The 19280-nt window shown below is 47.5% G+C and overlaps 1 protein-coding gene across 5 annotated transcripts in view; it reads right to left on the reverse strand.

Moving 5' to 3' along the window:
* LOC146186818 (pyruvate kinase PKM-like) overlaps window positions 1-19027 on the reverse strand; it is a 36249-nt gene extending 17222 nt beyond the window's left edge. For 2 of the 5 annotated variants that reach the window (XM_084607450.1, XM_084607451.1), the window contains exons 1-4: window positions 3458-3476; window positions 3154-3309; window positions 2624-2715; window positions 2064-2198 (exon numbers count right to left, since the gene is read on the reverse strand). In XM_084607450.1, the coding sequence (XP_084463576.1) occupies window positions 2064-2198; window positions 2624-2715; window positions 3154-3289 (363 nt within the window). In that variant the 5' untranslated portion in view covers window positions 3290-3309; window positions 3458-3476. The other 3 variants (XM_084607452.1, XM_084607455.1, XM_084607454.1) reach the window with 3 other exon arrangements.
* Between the last annotated feature and the right edge of the window lie 253 nt (window positions 19028-19280).

Consider the following 19280-nt stretch of genomic DNA (forward strand, 5'->3'; position numbering starts at 1 on the left):
CTCATTCTGCAAAATAGTTTAGCTGAAAAACAATGTTGATGGCTACTTAATGTATTGCTCTCTCTCTCTCTGCAGCACCTTTACTCAGTTGCTGGTGTAGCTAAACCAGTCTATGGAAGCTTCTTATAACAAACAAACCATGGCCAAAAACTGTTCTAATCAAGAAACTGCCCTTTCCTTGACTTGTAGCTGTGTTAGAAATATGCTTTACCACTTTCCTACCTACAGGAAGAGTGGCCTATTTTTGGTGGCACATCTAATATTTTTTATGAAATTGCTGGAGCATGCTATTTTAATAGTCAGCTGTACCGTATTTAATTTTAGAGGAAGAAATCCTCTTTCAAATGGTACTAGTCTCATTTAACACATTTACTCATGAAGCAATGAAAAAAAAAAGTCTTTTTCATTAAAAATTTGCAACTAAAAAGAAGTTACAAAAATAATGTTTTTTGACACAAGAGACACATTAAAAAGTTAAAATATATGTAGTCCGCAGCAAGAACCTGTGCATGACATCACTAAATATGAACATGTTAGGCACAGAATATTACAAGTTACGCGACAAAATTAGACCACCAGTGAAAATCGTGCCAGCGCGCAAAGCAATGCTGGGGTAGACATCAGGTGGGGTTTAATGCCCATACTAAAATCTGACGAACCAAAGTTTGTGTTCTCTGTGCCTCTGCTCCTATAACCGCCCATTAAATTGTCCTTATATGCGTGAGACTTGGAAGAAACACTCAGTTTCATTGAGAAGCGGCACGATACCACCACAACTTACTAAGATGGAACCAGCACAGACAGACACAGGACAAGACAAAAAGAAGTATACACACAACGATCCTCTGTTTTTTCCCGTGTCTGTCTACACCGGTTCCACCTTTGTAAGCATTATGAACCAACCAGTTCTGCAATGTACGCTGTTGTAAACAACGCTAACATGGCCTGACGCGGCTCCAGGGTGTTTTAAATCTCATGGCGCTGAGAGAAAATAAAACAAAAAACCAAACAGAGATTAGCTCTTCCGCTACCCACTAGATGGCTCAAGCTGCCCAGAAATGCTTTGAAAGCGGAAAAATTCGAATTTTTTTCACCTCCGTAAGCGAACTTTCGATATGAATAGGTACGGGGAAGAAAGTATTAATACCGACTAAATAATACAATTTAAAAGCAACCCTTAACAATGCATGCACACATGTAAGTATAGTTTTTATCTCCAACCTTTACGCATTGCAGTACATGTTGCCTGCAAAGATTTTTGCATTGTTTGCCAGCACAAAACATTATCTGGCTAATGCACTTATCCAGTGCACATGACAGTATTAGAAAATCACCATGGCACTATTAACTGTTTTAGCCTGTGCACTTAAAATATGCTGCTGTTGCTGATGGTGGTGGTGATGGCGGTTGAATTATGGCATAAAAAGCAGAGGTTCCAGCAAAAAGTGCCATAGCATAAACTATATTTCTTTGCACAAGCTGGGATCAAACACCCATCTCCCATGCAAGTCACCACAGACAAGCCAAGCACCACGGACAAGGGAAAGCTTTAAGTGACATAACATAGTAATCAAAAGAACTTTCTGCACCAAAGCAAATAGAAACTGCTTAGAAACCACTTACACCAAATGTTACTACATAACTACAGCTATGGGTGCCACAAAACTGCTTTCCAGGCTTACAAGGCTTATGCCATGTAGATCATATGAGAACAGCTCCGCTGCAGACATGCTTGTAGCTTTCGCAGCACTTCTAACGAAAAATGAGCACATCAAAAGGTTGAAAAAAACAGTTTCAATTTTTCTGGAAGCCCAACGAAAATAAGCTTTCAGCGCAGACATAATGCAGGTACCTGTGCTCTGATCAGAGTAAGCGGTGGCAAATATGCTGGCAGCATAAAGGTTATCTCTCAACAGAAATATTGCGGCTTTTATGACTACAAGCAACAGTTCCCCAGAAAACTTCCAAAATTTTTTTATTTACTGCCCTGTCATTTGCACACCATTCATAAATGACAAATTTTCGTCCTTGGCTTTTCCCGGAAGACAAGTAAAGCAGCTTACCCCAAGAAGAAGACCCGTGCGAATCTCTGGACCCTTAGTGTCAAGCGCAATGGCAGTGTGGCGGACATCTGGTTTCAATTCTTCATTCAAAAGGCGTTCAGCTTCACGGATGTTCTTGATCGTGCCCTCATGGTACTGGCAAGAGAATTAAAAAAAAAAAGCAATTGAGAACAATGCCTGCTGGCTAATATTAAAACAAACTAAGAGTAACAACATAGCAAAGGAGTCTATCAGCATCTGTCCAGCAAAACAAGATGCGAATACTTTGCAATGAAAGCAAGAAAGTTGTATGCCAAAAATACAAAAAAAAAAAGGTAGTAACAATAAACATTGCTTTATGCAATTTTTTTGCACATATATGACGAGGTTACAATAATGACAGTGCAACAGCAACTTTTTTTTTTTTTTTTTTAGTTACTAAACAGACACCTTGCAAAGGCCGTGTGATATGTTTTGATGATGAACCTGCAGAACGCACATATATATTTCCTTTCACCACAACTTATTACAGATTGCAACATAAACAGCACAGTGTTCCAATGGAGACATGGGTTACGTACCTCGTGAGTGCCGTGCGAGAAGTTCAGCCTGGCAACATTCATGCCAGCCTTCATCATATCCACTAGCATCTTTACATCTCTCGAGGCAGGACCTGGGCAGACATAGGTGGAGTGATTCTACATGATCAAAACTCAACGCTATTGGTATCAGCTCCCCAAGAGAGCTTTTCTGCATGACACCGCTGCCCCCAGGTGAAGCCACATATGCAGAAAAACCTGGCTGCTGGCCCAAAACGTTACCTAATTGCTGATGCCTTGGTGTGGATGCGACTGAGCAAAAAAATTTGAGACCTTGAGTTTCTAAGCAATAAAACATGAAAAATTGCCTCTATCAATTTCCTTTAACTAAGGCATTAAAATTGAGCATGACATCACGTGCACCGGGTTCCTTATGTACCAAATGTGGCATAATCCACCTTCAAGCAGCCTGACACCTCCCAGCATGCTTGTCGCGTAGTCAGGCATGGGCTTTGAAAAGAACAGCTACAGCGGAGGAATATGTGTGGGCCGAGAGAGATGGGCACACTCACCGATGGTGCAGATGATTCCGGTCAGCCGGACAAACGACGTCGGCTGGTTGACATCTAAGGTACTGAGGTGCTCCAGCAGGGTGTTGGCGTGGACGGCATACACCTGGTGGGGCCTCGGGGGCTCTGGTTGCGCCATGGTCGGATTCCTGACGCTGTCTGCGAGGAGGAAAAGGTGCCGTTAGCATCAACGCAAATTTCATCCGCACTAATTTAAAGGTTGGGGTAGGGTGTTAACAGGCGGGCAGTAAGGCGTGTCCGCGTGTCAAACAGCGGGAGAACCGCTGAGGAAAGCTATTTTTGTTACAGGTACGCTGCGGGACTGCATCGTCGAGACTGCTCGCGGGCATCCCGAAACCGCTCAGTCCACGGGAGGAACAGTTCGACGCGCCCACAGTCAACCCTGGCCGAACTCACTTGCCGACGCAGTAGGGCAACTGTTTCGATCAAGTAGGCACGCAGCAATCCGGGGATATATGCAGGGCCCGCGCGAGAGCCACTGCGAAAGGGTCGGCGCGATAAGAGCGATGCGCGCAGGCTATTGCTGGAGCGGCGAGAGCTCACATACCGCGTTGCACCGGATGCCGGAGATAAGAGGAAGGACGGCGAACGAACGAGCCTGCAACACTGGGCGGTGAAGCAGCAACTGCCGCAGTTCGAACAAGTCTTCGGCCAAGCGAGCGCGTGAGAGGCGCGTGCAATCACGTTCCAGCGACGCGTGCTCCCTGGCACGGCGCCCGAGAGTGGCGGGAAAAAAAGAAGAAGAAGAAAAAAAAGCACGGCTCCGGCATTTCCTTCCTCCCGCGATTCAGTTCAAGCAGAGCGCGCCGTGAATTATGGTTTACCGTTCGGTGCATTATAATCCCCGCGCGTTGCCAGCTAGACAGGACGACATTTATAAATAACAGGAGCTTGTAAGCATCGGTTCAGTCGCCGACTCTGTAGCAGCAAAACCGTCGGCAGCAGTCCCAACCAGTCAGAAAAAAAAATTCTACTGATGCTGCACAGCGTGAGGAAAAAAGCATGCAGGGTTGGGATTTTTTCTACTCAACTTGATTGGGGCTTTCCCCCCTTCCCGATTATACCCCTAATTTTATTAGGTTTTTTTTTTTATCTACTGTCCTTTCAGTTTGTACTGGCTTAACTTCTTCGATAGCATATCTACTTTGCGTCGGCAGTTGTATGATCTCGTGCCGTCTCATATCTGTGAAAGTAGACTTGTGTGGGCTTCAAGCCAATGTCGCATTTCAATGTCAGCTCTCGAGTCAGCTTTCTTTAATGGTCCTATCCTTTCATTACCCTACTTCTCTTTATGGATGTGATGAAGAGACCAAGATTGCCGAAAAAGTTAAGCACTTGCAGATTGCACACACATTCCCTTTCATCACAAATTATTACATGACTGCAATAATTACTGAACTATGAAGTATTATTATTATCATCATCATTATTATTATTTTACTCCGCGATTCAAACAATTTCTTTGGAAGAAGTCCCCTAGAACTAATTCGCCCTTTCTATCTTTTGACGACTTCCGGCATTGGAAACAAGTGGAATCCTGGCCAGTGCCTTCCCTGTCAGTGGGAGGGGTGACAAATTTCACATGTAGGATCCCTCTCCTTAACTTTTATCTTCAGAGATCTGGCTGTTTTCCCTCTGCCATGTGTTCATTCCTTGGATCCTCGATCGGCTTCCCGCAGGTAAAGATGGCAAGTGAGCAGTTCTTGTAATACAACACCGCGGGTCTAAAGCCCAAAAAATGCATGGAAATAAACTTGCACGCTTCGGCAGAGTAAAGGTATGGGGCAGACTTGCCCCCTGTGCGCACGCCTATATGTGTTCATATACTGTAATGCACCCGATCGTTGAATCATTTTTTCCTGTCCTATTGCCGTGTCGTCTCCCTCCGAAAACTCTTGAAATTCCTTTTAAAAATGTATATATATCCGTGACTGTTCCAAATTTACTTTCGTTTCCGCTACTCAGCTGGGCTTCTGCAGCGGGACGGTTCGCTCCGCGGTACATAAATTTGTTAACGCCTCTGACAGGATTTCTTGCTAGGATGGCCAATTCCGCTCTTTCCCCTTTTCAGTTTCTTATTGAGTTGAAATTATTCGTTTTATTTTTCTTATCAGTAGAACCTTTTTATCGTACTGTATTATATACACTTTAATCTCATATCGAACAGCACAATACACATTTCTGTTAGCTACATGTATGACCAATCCCCGGGTGGGTAGGTGCCATTATCTAAGGGCACAGCAACTGCTCACCGTTCTCAAATCCCATCGTTTTTATTGACCAGTAATTACCCGCTGTTTGTTTTCCTCTGCATTCTGACCGTTTACCCTCGGTGGTTTTCTGACACGTCTGCACCGGCCAGATGAACAGCGAAATTCCGAAGCCATAATTCCTAGAAGACACCCACCAGACCACAATAGCACAAATTACTCCTATTGTAGAAAACAATTAGCCAGAAGCAATTCACGCATATATACGAAGTTGACCCCGCCGGAATTTCGATCCAGGCGTCCGTGCGGCGCCATTCAGTTGGCGCTTCCTCGAACGCCGCTGAAGTGAACTACAATATTCTAGAGCACTTTACCAGAGGTATAGTTTCCGTTGGCACTCATTAAAAGGATTTAACGCCGCTGAAGTGAACTACAATATTCTAGAGCACTTTACCAGAGGTATAGTTTCCGTTGGCACTCATTAAAAGGATTTAACGCCGCTGAAGTGAACTACAATATTCTAGAGCACTTTACCAGAGGTATAGTTTCCGTTGGCACTCATTAAAAGGATTTAACGCCGCTGAAGTGAACTACAATATTCTAGAGCACTTTACCAGAGGTATAGTTTCCGTTGGCACTCATTAAAAGGATTTAACGCCGCTGAAGTGAACTACAATATTCTAGAGCACTTTACCAGAGGTATAGTTTCCGTTGGCACTCATTAAAAGGATTTAACGCCGCTGAAGTGAACTACAATATTCTAGAGCACTTTACCAGAGGTATAGTTTCCGTTGGCACTCATTAAAAGGATTTAACGCCGCTGAAGTGAACTACAATATTCTAGAGCACTTTACCAGAGGTATAGTTTCCGTTGGCACTCATTAAAAGGATTTAATTTGTAGCCTAGTTTGACTATAAATAAAAAGTTAAGTTAAATTGGTTCACAGGAAGGGAAAGGCGCAGTAACTGTCACACTTGCTCTGTGGACACCCGAACCGCGCCGTAAGGGAAGGGAGGAGGGTGGGAATGAAAGTGGAAAGAGAGAAAGGGGGAGCCGTAGTGGAGGGCTACGGAGTAATTTCGACCACCTGGGGATCTTTAACGTGCGCTGACATCGCACAGCACACGGACGCCACTTAGTTTCGCCTCCATCGAAACGCAGCCGCCGCGGTCGGGTTCGAACCCGGGAACTCCGGCACAGTAGTCGGGCGTCTTACCACTGCACCACCCCGGCGGGGCTGACTATAAATGGAGCCCTGTTTTTGTCATTCAGCGTGGAGGATCGGCTAGTAGATGCGCGCGCACTAAATGCCAGCACAACTTCAGTCAGTGCAAGCATCGAACAGGCGAACGCGCCTGACATTTGAGAGAGAGCGGCCTCATTCGGAATGATTCGGCACGACCCTGTGCGCCTTATTTCGCACTATTTAGCTTCAAATCCCCGCGGCGAGACAGGCGTATGCTCCGCCGCTTCAATTCGTGTTGTTCAACGGCCGGTTTTGGTCGAGTCGTTCGAAGCGACCGAAATTGGTCACGTGACGTACACACTCCAACCTGTGTCCGCGCGAATGTGCTACAAGACGGCGTGAAACATCACGCGCGTATTTCGTCACATACTGAAGGCATGCAAAATTCACCACCTCCTCCCTCTTCAGATTTTCCATCGCTATCGCGAACGTGACGTGTGTGCGCGCATGTTTGGGAGATAGCGTTGAAGTTTCCCAATGCGGCGGAAGGTTTTGTGAGCGAAGCGTCCGGAGCCCAAGCGCCGTACTACGTTCACTTTCCCTGCGTAAAAGATTTTTTTTTTTTTCCACTGGAGTACAAGTAGACGACATGAGTAGTCGGTCTGCACACAAGTCCCAATCCTGTTACTTTTGCGCATTACAGCTAGCCATTCTTTATGATTTGTTTTTTTCATTAGTTCACAGCTAGGAAAGGAAAGGAGCAGTATCTAGCTGTCACACGTTTCTGTGGACATCTGAACCGCACCGTAAGGGAAGGGAGGAATGTGGGAGTGAAAGTGGATAGAGAGAAAAAGGTGCCGTAGTGGAGGGTTACGTAGTAATTTCGACCACAAGGTGATCTTTAACGTGCACTGACATCGCAGAGGATGGAGGGTGGCTGGTCCTGGCCCTGATGGGGCTGGGATAGGTAGGTCACCGCCGCCTGCGGCGGGGGCGAGCCTGCCACCAATTTTTATCTGTTGTAGGCCGTCATTGCACCCGCCACCGCTTCGGTGGTGGACGACGGCTGTTGCGGCGCGAGTCTTTCTCTCCCTCTCCTTTTTCTTCTCTATTTTCTCTTTTGTCCGCACGAAGCGGCGGATGTCGTGCATTTTCTTTTCCTTCTTCCTACAGCCACAACAACAACGCTGACATCGTTTCGCCTCCATCCAAACGCAGCCGTCGCGGTCGGGATCAAAGCCGGGTGCTCCAGCACAGTAGTTAATTATTTGATTGTGAGGCAGCGCACCGGTAAATGTGACGGCTCGTGCGCGTGCACGAGGCTGCGGACGCCGGTCACTGACTCATGGTCACTGCTGATAGCGCCATGCCTGCATCGACTACTCCCTTGGGACGGGACCTGTGAAAGGGCAAAAACCGCGGGGGAGCTAACAACGGCAGCCGGCAGCCGCGGAAACCGGTCAACCCGTGAAAAGGAATTGCACAACAATGGTGCGAAAGGGCTTAAAATGAGGAGGCGAGAGCGCGGGACAGGATCGCAGGAAGCGGACGAGACGGGGCTGTGCCATGACCTGCGATTCCGGGTAGTCCGGGGTCTAGCCGCCGTTCAAGTTCGGAGCCTGTCATCCGGCCTCCACGCCTGGCAACTGGAAACAAGGAGGCAGCGGCAGCCCTCGGCATTTTCCACCACCTGGCCGTGACGAACACCCAGCCCTACTTCGGAGCACGTGCAGCACCACGCCGACGCAGCCCAGTGACGGCGGGCCGTAAATGAAACTGAGCCAGTTGTTCTAATTAAATATGTTTAAAATTATATCCCGAGTCTGTACCTCCATCTCCTCATGTCCGGTGTGGACCCAGAACCACTTTGAGCCATCACAGAAACATAGACAGGAAGGGGGACAAGCGCTGAACTTGCAACTAAATTTTATTCAGCAGCGCGTCAGAATAAATAAACATTTCAACAAAACAAGCACAACAAGGTCAGATAAGATGCGGACTGCCCGCATCCTTAATCACAGGTTACACCTTCGCGCAGTGAGGAATTGAAACTCTTTCTTTAGATAGCAGAATGAATGGCGTGCTGACACAAACTCACCGCATTAGCTACTGTCTTCGCTCGATAATCTCTCGTTGTTTTGCGTTCATGTTTGGCCAGGATTCGAGGACTTCGTGCGTCAGCACGCCATCCATTCTGCTATCTAAAAAAGTTGCAATTCCTTGATGCGCAAAGGTAACCACTAACCAGCGATTAAAAATGTGGACGGGTCCGCATCTTATCAGACCTTGTCGCGTTTGTTTTGTTGAAATTGTTTCGTATTCAGTCTGATGCGCTCCTGAATAAAATTTAGTTGCAAGTTCACCGCCTGTCCTCCGTCCTGTCTGTGCGTTTCCAGGTGCGCTGCCTCATAATGGCATACCAACTAGCCCAATTATTCGCTTTTCTTATGGTCACTGCAATTACGGACGACGGCTATACACAGGGAAACAGCAAGGACTGTTCCTGTCTGAGCTCTTGGAGTAGCCGTAGGATTCATGCTTACAGCATGTTCTCTTTGATATTGTAATTACCTCAACAAGCTAGCCAGAAAAGCGGCAATGCACTGAGCGAGAGCAATGCGACAAGCCCAGGCTGACTGCATGGCCACAGTGAAAGTTACTCCTTCACATTTTTCAACTTTTAGAGCCTACATCGACTGTTTTCACTGAAAACCAATAACTGAACAAGACGAACACAAAGGGAAACTCCTCTATACTGCAAAAGAAAAGACCAAGAACATGCAAAAATAGGCATCCTAATTCCCCACCAGAAAACATAGTAAAATAGCTATACCTCCGACCGGCATACTTCGGCAGCTGCTCCATCGGGTGGACAGCATGCTTGGTTCCGGGGCAGTTGGGAGGGTTCTCCCACTGCAACGGTTTCGGCGCGCACATATATATCGCCTACACAGACGCAGCGAAGGTGTCACGTGCGTAGAGCTCAGCCAGCTCACAGCGGCAAGGCCAAATGTCCACGAAGCCCAATGTTCGACCAGTGATGCTATTCTCGGATGCGAGAAAAGCGAGATAAGGGACAGCGCATTCTGACGAACGTTCGGAACGTCCGCAAAGCGATAACGATCGACATAATTGGAGGGCAGTGATACTCAAAGCGTTGCGGCGAATGAGAGAACTCAATGAAAGCGAGAGCCGATCCGTACAATCGTGCGTGCTTCGGTGCACGGCGAAGGCCGTTCTTTTCGCTACCTGCAAGTCACATATGGGAGTTCGTTACTCGGTGTAAAAAAAAAAAAAAAGGCGTTTGTCAGCGTGTTACGCCCGATATACCGCGAGATCATTCCACACTTGAGGCGTGGACTACTAATAGAAAAAGGACAGCAGAGGAGGAGAGAGCAAGGTAGGAAATCGAGGCTGTGCGTGCGCAGAAACCACATGATGTGAGAGATGAGGAGGAGTAAAAACACCCACGATTAGAAGCCACTCCCGCCTCTATCCGTTGGTTCTATCCTGTGCTTCTGTAAATGTTTTGCGCACTTGCATGTTAGCACCAGCGCGGTGGCTCTTGTCACGCCACCACCTTCTTAGCATAAGGTTCGAAGAGACTGTCCCCTCGACACTAGCCAAAACCATCCCGCGTGCGATGGCACACTGCTCGCTCGGCTTGTCAGCGTGGATGCACTTTCGCGATGAAAAGAAATTCGAACCGTTTTGTAATCCGCCCAGAAAGCGCGCGGTCTAGCGTAGTCTTGTCCGAGGATCAGTGTCCAACTCTGACGTATAGGCTGTCGCCGCTTTCAAACATCGCCGCCGTGGCGCTGAAATCTTGTCCTGGCTAGTGTTCCTGTATACAGCATATACAGGAACACTAGTCCTGGCTTAGGTACACATGGGGAATTCCGTGCATAGGGGAACGGCCCCGTGCCGCGCACGTGCGAGGGGCACTACGGACATCTGACAACGCGTACTTCACAACACCGGAAAAAGCACACACGACTACGAGCGCACGCGTAGAGTGAAAGCCCCGCAGTTAAATATGGGACAGCGTCGAAGGAAGGAGTTCGAGGACCAGGTGCCTGCCAGCAGTACGCCCTGATTGCTCACACTTTTTGCCACGCGCGATGCTTATTAGTACGCATATAGTGAACATAGTACGCACTTACGATGGGAGCACGACAGAAAAACACTTGCAGAGAAGGCAACGAGCGATTCCTAACAAACTCATTTATTGTAATGCACCTCGATTACACCGCGTTTTCTTACACCCACTCGTGACGCGGTCAGGTTAGAGATACTGATACGTATGCTATTCCTGACCAGAAGGTAATCTGCGTTTTGTATTTCCGACGGCCAAAACTACCAGTGTGGCGCCAAGCTTAAAACGCCGAAACAATCACGAAAGGGGGACAGTGACAGAAGTTGTAGTGGAACATGCTGGATATATAATTCCCCATTTTGTTCAGAATGAAGAGACTTGCTAGAAGCATATGTGCCGTCGTTCCTTCGCCACTGCGCTCTTTTTTTTTTTTTTTTTTTTTTGTGAGCTTAATCATTGAAATGCACATGGAACGAATATTGATCTACTAGCCCCGTCGTCTTTGTCCTTGAAGGAGGGTCGGAAACTTGCAGGGGCCGTATTCCGAGTTTGCATCGTTTTCAGAAGTGTCGTTTTCGCACTCATCTGACTGGCGGAAGCACTGGAACCCGAAGTGGCATCCGGTTTCAGTGTTTCCACCAATCAGGCGACTCGAAGTGAGGGCGAAAGCGATGGTTCTGAAAACGACGCCAGAATACGGGCCCGGAAGCAGTTTTCGGGGTTTTCAGCGACATTGGCCACAGTCTCGCCATTTCGCCGTGCCTGTCAGAAGAAGAAGAGGTAAAAGAAAAAAGTCGTGGGAGGCGGTAGCTAGCGGCTGACATGGCCGAGCACTAACTAGACGTAGGGCTTCCTGACATTACTTTTGGCAGGAGCTGTCAACTCGGGCCTCTCCTTGCATATGAGAGAGTGATATCAGAATCAGCCTGTCAAAACCCTTGCTTTAACCTTATATCTAAGCTACACAGGCACTTTCATACGGCTCGGTTAAAGCGGGGCTTTATATGTTGGCTGGTAGCGTACGCTATCGCGTCATCGCGAAGGTGGAGTGAAAAAAGAGAAAGCGGTGCCGTAGTGGAGGGCTTCGGACCACAGTGCGATAGAGGCTTTCGCTTCATCGCACTTTAGAGGTCGAAAGTGCCCCCTATGGCACAAATAAGGCTGAAACCATAGAGTAAAATATACTATGTGCAAAAGCCATGTCTTTACTTTCAAGCCGAACCTAAGATGCAGATAGCTCTCGCGTAACTCCAGGTTTAACCACAAGCTAAACCACGGCTTTCTTTTTTTTTTTTTTTTTTTCAAGCGCTGCAGCAACTGTTGCGTAGCAGTTGCTCCACGACATCCGTGAAGGTTCACGTGCGCGCAGGTCAGCTCCGAAAGTAATCGTCAATCCGAACTGTTTTAAAAAGCAACAATGCGCACAGAAGCTGTCAGGGAGATCAAGCGCCAGACGAGGCCCGCCGAAGCTTTGCATACTGACTTCACTGCCAAAATCAGCGGCAATTCGCCCACTTCACAACAATAACGCCTGTCGATAGCCAACAGTCAGACCGAATACCTCCGAATACTTGGCAACTCGCGAGACGGGTCTCACATCATAATGGCCGATATCTCATATTAGAATGAAACGCTTTTAGGATTTCAACGTTGCTAGAAGCTGTGGGTCGACGTTATCCTCGACGGCGCCTTACTTCTACCATTTGCTGCCCACAACAAACAGCTCCACCCCGGAGTCTGCCTTTCTCGAGTGGAGGGAGCCGCGAGCATGTGGCCCCTGCGAGGCCATCACGGTACAGCCACATTAAGAGAAAAAGCCTACAACCCAGTGCTTTTGCTATTGGAGTTGAAATCTGCTTTTAAAGAACATTCTTCTACTCCTGGGAGTCACGAGCATGTTGTAGAAATGTCATTAAAGCGGTATTATGGTGCACGTTACAATCACGTGATCGGAAAGCATCATCCTTGCCAGACTGTACACCATGCATTTGGACATATGTAGATGTATGAGCTATCAGGGGCCGTTACCTCCAATGGCAGCCACCACGATAAGCATGTATGCGCGGAGTAGGCGTCCACTGCAGCTCATCCATGTTTTACACGTGGTGGTGCATCAGTTAGGGCGCTGAACATTTGAGTCCCAAGAATGCGGGATCGGATCCCGGCCGCTTTTCTGTGGAGGCGAAGAGCAAGGCATCTGTGTGCTGTACGATGTTAGTGCACGTTAAGGATCCCCAGGTGGTCGAAATTTCCAGAGTCCTCCACTACGGCTTCTCTCATAGCCTGAGTCGCTTTGGGACATTAAACCCAACAAACCAAACCAGAACATCTAGCGGTACGAAAGACCTTCTCCGACGATGCGCGATCGTCGTATGCCGTGCCAGGCAATGAGAATGTTGCGCAGGTGAAGAGAGCGCGGGCGCGGTGTAAAACGCGCGACACCAAAGTAAAGCACAGGACTGCGCTTGTGCTAACTCTCCTTTCAGAGTCTGCTTTCACGGCTGGCGTCATTGCAAGGCAGTACTGTCAGAGATTAAGCAGCGGCTCACTGTCCCAGTATATGGTTAAGCAAGCACTACATATAATCATCAAATGATGTCGTTACCCTTTCTCCTCGAGTACTTGACGTCTCTTTGTGCGGATGGCCGACGGCCCTAGAAGATTGCCGTCTACGGGAACAGGTCTTCAAATAAAAATTTAATCTTCCTTCCTCCAGCATCTACGATATAGCTATACCCTTTTCGGAAAACATTGTTTCGGCCTTCAGCCCTTCAGATAAAGTAAACAACCGGATCGCCGCGTCTTTCTAGCCCGAGTCTGTGCTCCGCTGTTCGCCACAGTCGAAGGTTCGCTAATAAAGTCGCTCCTAATGAGGCGCCTATCTAGCAGTTCATTTCGTGTTTATGTTCCGGGTGCAAGACTAGAAGAAAGCAGCTGTGAACTATAGCCTACAGCGGTTAATAAAAATGGTCCAACTGCTACTGCGCTGCTCCTTGTACTGAAGAGTCCTGCATTTCAATTCCCCGGCCTTACATCTTGCTCTCAGCTTATGGCATGGTGCATGAGAGGCTTAAGGCCGTTTCACATGATGCGATTCTCGCCGCAGCAGAGTGCGATTTCAGCCGCACAGCGACAGAAGGGCCCGCCACTTCCGTCGCAGAGCGGCTGCGGCAGACTTCCAACATGTTGGTCGCACGCCGCTCCCGTCGCAGCGATCGTTGCGAACGGGACAGCCGCCAGCCTATGGAATTCAGCCTGATGTGACTGTTGTACGTAGTTGCGTACAAAACGAAAAAGTTAAAAATATATTTTGCATAAAGTGTTTTATATTTTGATAAAAAATATAAATTAAATACTACATTTAATCTTACGCGTGTTCTACCTGTATTGTTCGTAAAATATGATGGTGCCGCCGCTCGTGCCGCATCGACAGAAATCGCTGGTTCCGCAAGCATATGAAAGGGCAGTTGCGATTTGCGCCGCAACGACACTGCGACTGGGCCGAAATTTTTCGTGCGCGTCGCACCATGTGAAACGGCCTTTAAACGTCCCCAAGGTGCACGCACATTATGGGAGACACCATAGCGGAGGGTTCCGCATTACCTTCATTCACCCGACGTCGCAAAGCACACGAGCGTATTCTGCACCCGCGGTCGGCATTCCATACTCCTCGCGTCCTCGGCACCCCAACGCCATAATCACTGTGGCCAGTGCCTTTGAAAATTATCGAACAAATAAGAGGTTCAATGAAACAGTACTCTTTCTCGATGGGTTTGTGGCGATTCGTCATTCTCCTGCCCCCAAGGCGTAGCCAGTGTTCTAGAACACTGTACTCCGGGCACATATGTTAATTTGGGCTGTGTAAAATAAATTATCCTGCCCGCAGTGAGAACGCTACCGGGACCAAAGGCCGGAATCGAGCGGCGGATCTTCTCTTTGGTTTCGATGGCCGGCAGCAGATACGACGCTGCGACTTCGAAGCGTGCACATGCTGCTACTAAAGAGGAAGCGAGAACTCGCTGGGACAGCATGGCCCGGTGTCTGTGCCACGGTATGTCGTTCTTCTAGGTGCCGGCGATGCCGGGGAATGACCTGAGTTAGCGGCGTGGCGTTTCAGCTCTGAGAACAGAGGTTACGAGCCCTGCAGAACCTCCACAGGGTTTTGCAAATGTCAAATGGGTAAAATTTACTGGCATAAATGATGTAATGTTATGACCAGGAAATAGGCTAACTATAGGCGGACGATGGACTACGGCAGTCTCGGCAGGCTCTTTACACGCGCACTTAAGAGATAAACCGCCCCTTTCATTACGAGCGACAACGGCATACAAAAGAACAGAGAACGCCATTCACGGACCAAGGCCCTTTACACCCCTGCATATTTTCCCCGTCTATTTTTTTTTTTTTTCATCTGACTACGACAGTATGTCAATAAGAACGTGGCTGAGAGTATATTTGAGCATCTCTTGAACAGCACGACGGACCGGGACAGAGGACAGCAGTGCCTGATGGACGTGCGCACAGGGGAGGAGTTGAATCACTCCTGGAAGGGGCGGTTCCACAGGAACCATGTATTAAGGCGAAAACCTTTAATGGCTCAGCTGTCGTGGACAAAATGTGTCCCGCTTTTGCGGCGGCTCTGATTGGCCGAGGCGGGATGACGTCATAGAGGTCTCGACCAATCACAGAGCACCACCACAGTATGAGCGAATGCGTGCTTTATATGACCATAAGGCAATCGATGACCAACTACTAATTAATGAATTAATTGCTAAATGATAACTGTTTAAGTAATTATTTACTAAATAATGACCAAATAATTATTCACCTACTTAACGACTAATTAAGGAATGATTAATTACGGCCAGTTGCGTAGCAGGATGTGACACTCAGGCTTTCGCCTTTCACTACTTTAGTCGCTAAGTCCCTCGCAATTTTTCCTTGCACTTCCTTCGCCGATCAGAACGCGACTTTTTTTTTTTTTTTCATTTAAAAATTTTCGCCCGAGGGTGGGGAGGTTTATTTTGCTCCTATCCTCTCAGGCAGCGCGATCTTGTAGGATTGCGTAGTCGTTGCTAGCGAAATGCGAATGGGTACGATGCTATCTTCGCATGGATACCACAGTGGCCGATAAGCTCACGTATCTGTCTTCCACTTCTCTGCCCAAGTGCCACGAAGCGAGCGCGTATTCCAGAAATAATGCGCTCGTGTCCCCCGCGGCTTTTATCGAACCGCCACTCAGATCCAATTGGCTCCGTCCGGACCGACAACTTGGAGCGCCAAAGTGGCTTATACGAAAACCACGCAAGCCACCTTCATTTCTCTTACTTTTATATTACAGTCCCAAACAATTAAGTCACCTGAGCACGCTCTTTGCATGCAGTTCGGCATCCACACAAAAGTTTCCAACGGAAACAATGCGTCAGCGGCGGATCACCTTTTAGCGGGAGTGCAGAAAAGTTCCCTATCAGTTCGAACCACGCGGCGCGTGCAGACGTTCTGCATTAGCTAACTCCCAACGAGAATAGGTGTCCAATAACTCCGGTTTATACACCTTTGAGGGCATAAAAAAAGACCACGTCGTAGAGTTTTGCCTCTAAAAGATGAAATTGACGGCGTTCACGGCTGCCACAAGATTTGACGCCCTTTCCGGAGTAAAACCGAAGCGTGGTAGCAAGTTGGGCACAATGTGCTGCAAATCGCTCAACCGAGTTCTAGACGGACACGCCAGAACCGAAATTCATCGTTTTGTTCCGTTGAACGAACTCAGCCTGCCAGACGTCAGTCGGATGACGCCAAAACAAACACGCTCGGCGAAAAAGCCTCAGCCGGGCGGCTCCGAAATCAGTGGCGAGCACACACACACACACACACACAAAAAAGAAAAGCGCTCCAAGGGCACGTCACCACAGTCGCCAAGTGATGCACTTCCTACAATTGCTTTTCTTTTTTTGCCGCTGGCAACTCGCCCTGGCAGGGAGGCGCGACAAAGGGGCAGCGAACCTTGGGATCAAAACGAACAGCCAGATTAAAGCTCTGGAGCAAAGAACTGACAGCAAAGCTGCTGCTGAGACGGAACAGTGCACCATGCCCCTCCTGCCTAAAATACGAGCGCTTGGGGAAAAGTCAACTAAAACGACCTTGCAGGCTTACACCGCGTGTGACACTGAAAGCTGCTCGCTTGCAATGGAAGCCCGCGTTCTTCCACTATGACGGCTGAAGGCCTCTGTGCTTTCAGTTAGGAATTGGTTACAAAAAAAAAAAAAGAAAAAAAAAGCACAATACAAAGACAAGTTTCAGGCGAGTCACGGCGACTGAGAAAGGCGATCGACGATTGTGGACAAGCGTACGTCAGCATGCTTGCGGTGAATTCAACGAGCAAAGAAAATTCTTGCATAGAAGATAAATGAAGTTCACCAGCTTTTTGAGAAAGAAAAATTATGTCGTTCTCATCAGTCAAGCTGTTGGTATGCTTGAGCGTTGCACTATGTCCCCCTACATCTTCCCATTTCCGCACATTCCCGAGCTGACGCCGCGAAAGCCCACCAGCTCTGGTCCCCAACCAACTTTGAAGAACTAAGAATTTAGGCTGTATGAATTGGCCGATCGGTAATGGAGTAATTCGCTTATCAGCCAAACTCTGCAGTCCGGCATTTTTCCGCAGGCAAGACGTGTTAATTTGCACAGAAACATGCGATCCAAAAGTATAAGTGCAGGTCTAAACTAAAAAGCACAAATCCATTAGTAAAGGTAGGGTGGTCAAGCTTGCACTTCTTACAGATGCAGGCTACAAGAAGACAGATTGTACTGTAGCACAGTCGCCGAAAGCTTTGAAGTGCTTCTCTTGCTAATGGCTTCCTTCGAAATGGCAAAACCCGGACCAGCTGGAACCTGTTGCAAGATATACTTCGTAGTTAAAAGCTCCCCGACTGCAAACCTGTCAAAAGCAGTACAGGCGTAGGCGAAGCTTTACTGATGTTTGAATCTATTATCTTCATCTTTTGTTTCACTGAGGTTCAATCTTTTTCCTTTCGTCATATGTTGGCTGCATTCAGACTGCCGCCGAAGCGAATTTCTCACTGTGCCACCGAAAACGGGGAAATGATAATGGGGAATATTTTGAATGACATTGTACTAAAAAAAAAAGTGATTCGGCTCGCCAGAAACGACGATGCATTGGCGATTAAGATAAGATTTTCACTCTTATCAACGCTGTCATGGTCTCACTTCGCATTCCTTCAACAGCTTTCAATGAGACGAGACTATATGAATTACTATGAATGAGATGAAATTCGACCAGCAACTCAACCTAAAATTTATTCGCGTTTTGCAGCTTTCATTTTCCCTTGTTGAATGAAATCTTGGGTTTGACTCCATTAAATAATCATCACAGTAGAAAATTTCAGCAACAAAGAAAGCGAACCAAGCGCCAGCACAACGCATTACGCATAACTGGGTCAGCGCGTGACGTACTGCACGCTTCACGTCCTACCCCGCTGCTAATAGCCAAAGCCAGCAGATCTTTGGCTGCATTTCCAGAAAAGGAAATACAAATGAATTTTAACGAATCTCTTTCTAGACCCCACCATTGAAATTATGCGGTATATCATCCGGAGACTCATTGCCACTTCAAGATTTTTTTCCTTTTAAACATGTGATCATGGCATATTTGTAGCATGTCGCGGTCTATTTTGCACGTGAAGCATATCACTCAAAAGTAAATAGGGATGGCCGAGTGGCTCCATTAGAAACAGCGTACAGCTGCAAACGTGGCAATTAGCATAACGCAAACCACCAATCTATTACGTAACGGGCTTTGAAACGCTTTAAACACAATTTGACCAATTCGAAACATAGTGAAAGCAAATCGTAAAACAGGGTACCGTCGGATACTACACTGTAACGGAAATCCCGTTCGTAACGCCATGCGCCAGGAGTTGAATGGCGACCTTGTCAAACTCTTGAAGGAGACGAGGCGGTGTTGGCACTCGCGCTTCGAAAACAGTGCGGCTAGGCAGCTAATATATCAAAGTATCTGAAGCACTCAGAAATGCTTGAAAAGATTTGCTCAAAAGAGCACATCGTGCTTGAATGGTAATATTCCACCTCCCAGAGCGCCAGCGAACTGGAGCTGTCGTCTTCGCGACGCTTCTCAAGACTGCGGAGACGAAACAAAAAACCGGGGCAGCACTCACATCAGTGAAGCGTTATCGGATGATGGTCAAATGCCGCTTATCGGGCCTTGTCTTCCCTTGCGTGTAGCCGGCGCGGCAAATCAGGGCTGTAGTGAGGTGACCTTGCCGCCAGCAGACTTCCCTTCCGCAATGAAAAGATGCCGCCGCCGACAGAAGGGTAGCCAACAGCGGCAATATGTTTTACTATATATTTTTTTTTCTCCGAATGTAAGCTTCGCTTTTTAGAACATAGATGGCTCTGCTAGTTTTGCAATCAAATGTTACTTAACTACTTTCAAAATTAATATATTATGCACTTTATAGCAAAAATAGAATGTCATAATGCTATAAGAATGCGGTTAACGTCATATTTTGGTATAGTACATGTGGTCGCGCCGGCTGCGAGTTTGCCGCGTCATTTAAAGATGGCGACGCCCATAAA

This window comes from Amblyomma maculatum, chromosome 6, assembly GCF_055883805.1.
Source record: "Amblyomma maculatum isolate TAMU_Amacu chromosome 6, ASM5588380v1, whole genome shotgun sequence".
NCBI lineage: Eukaryota > Metazoa > Arthropoda > Arachnida > Ixodida > Ixodidae > Amblyomma > Amblyomma maculatum.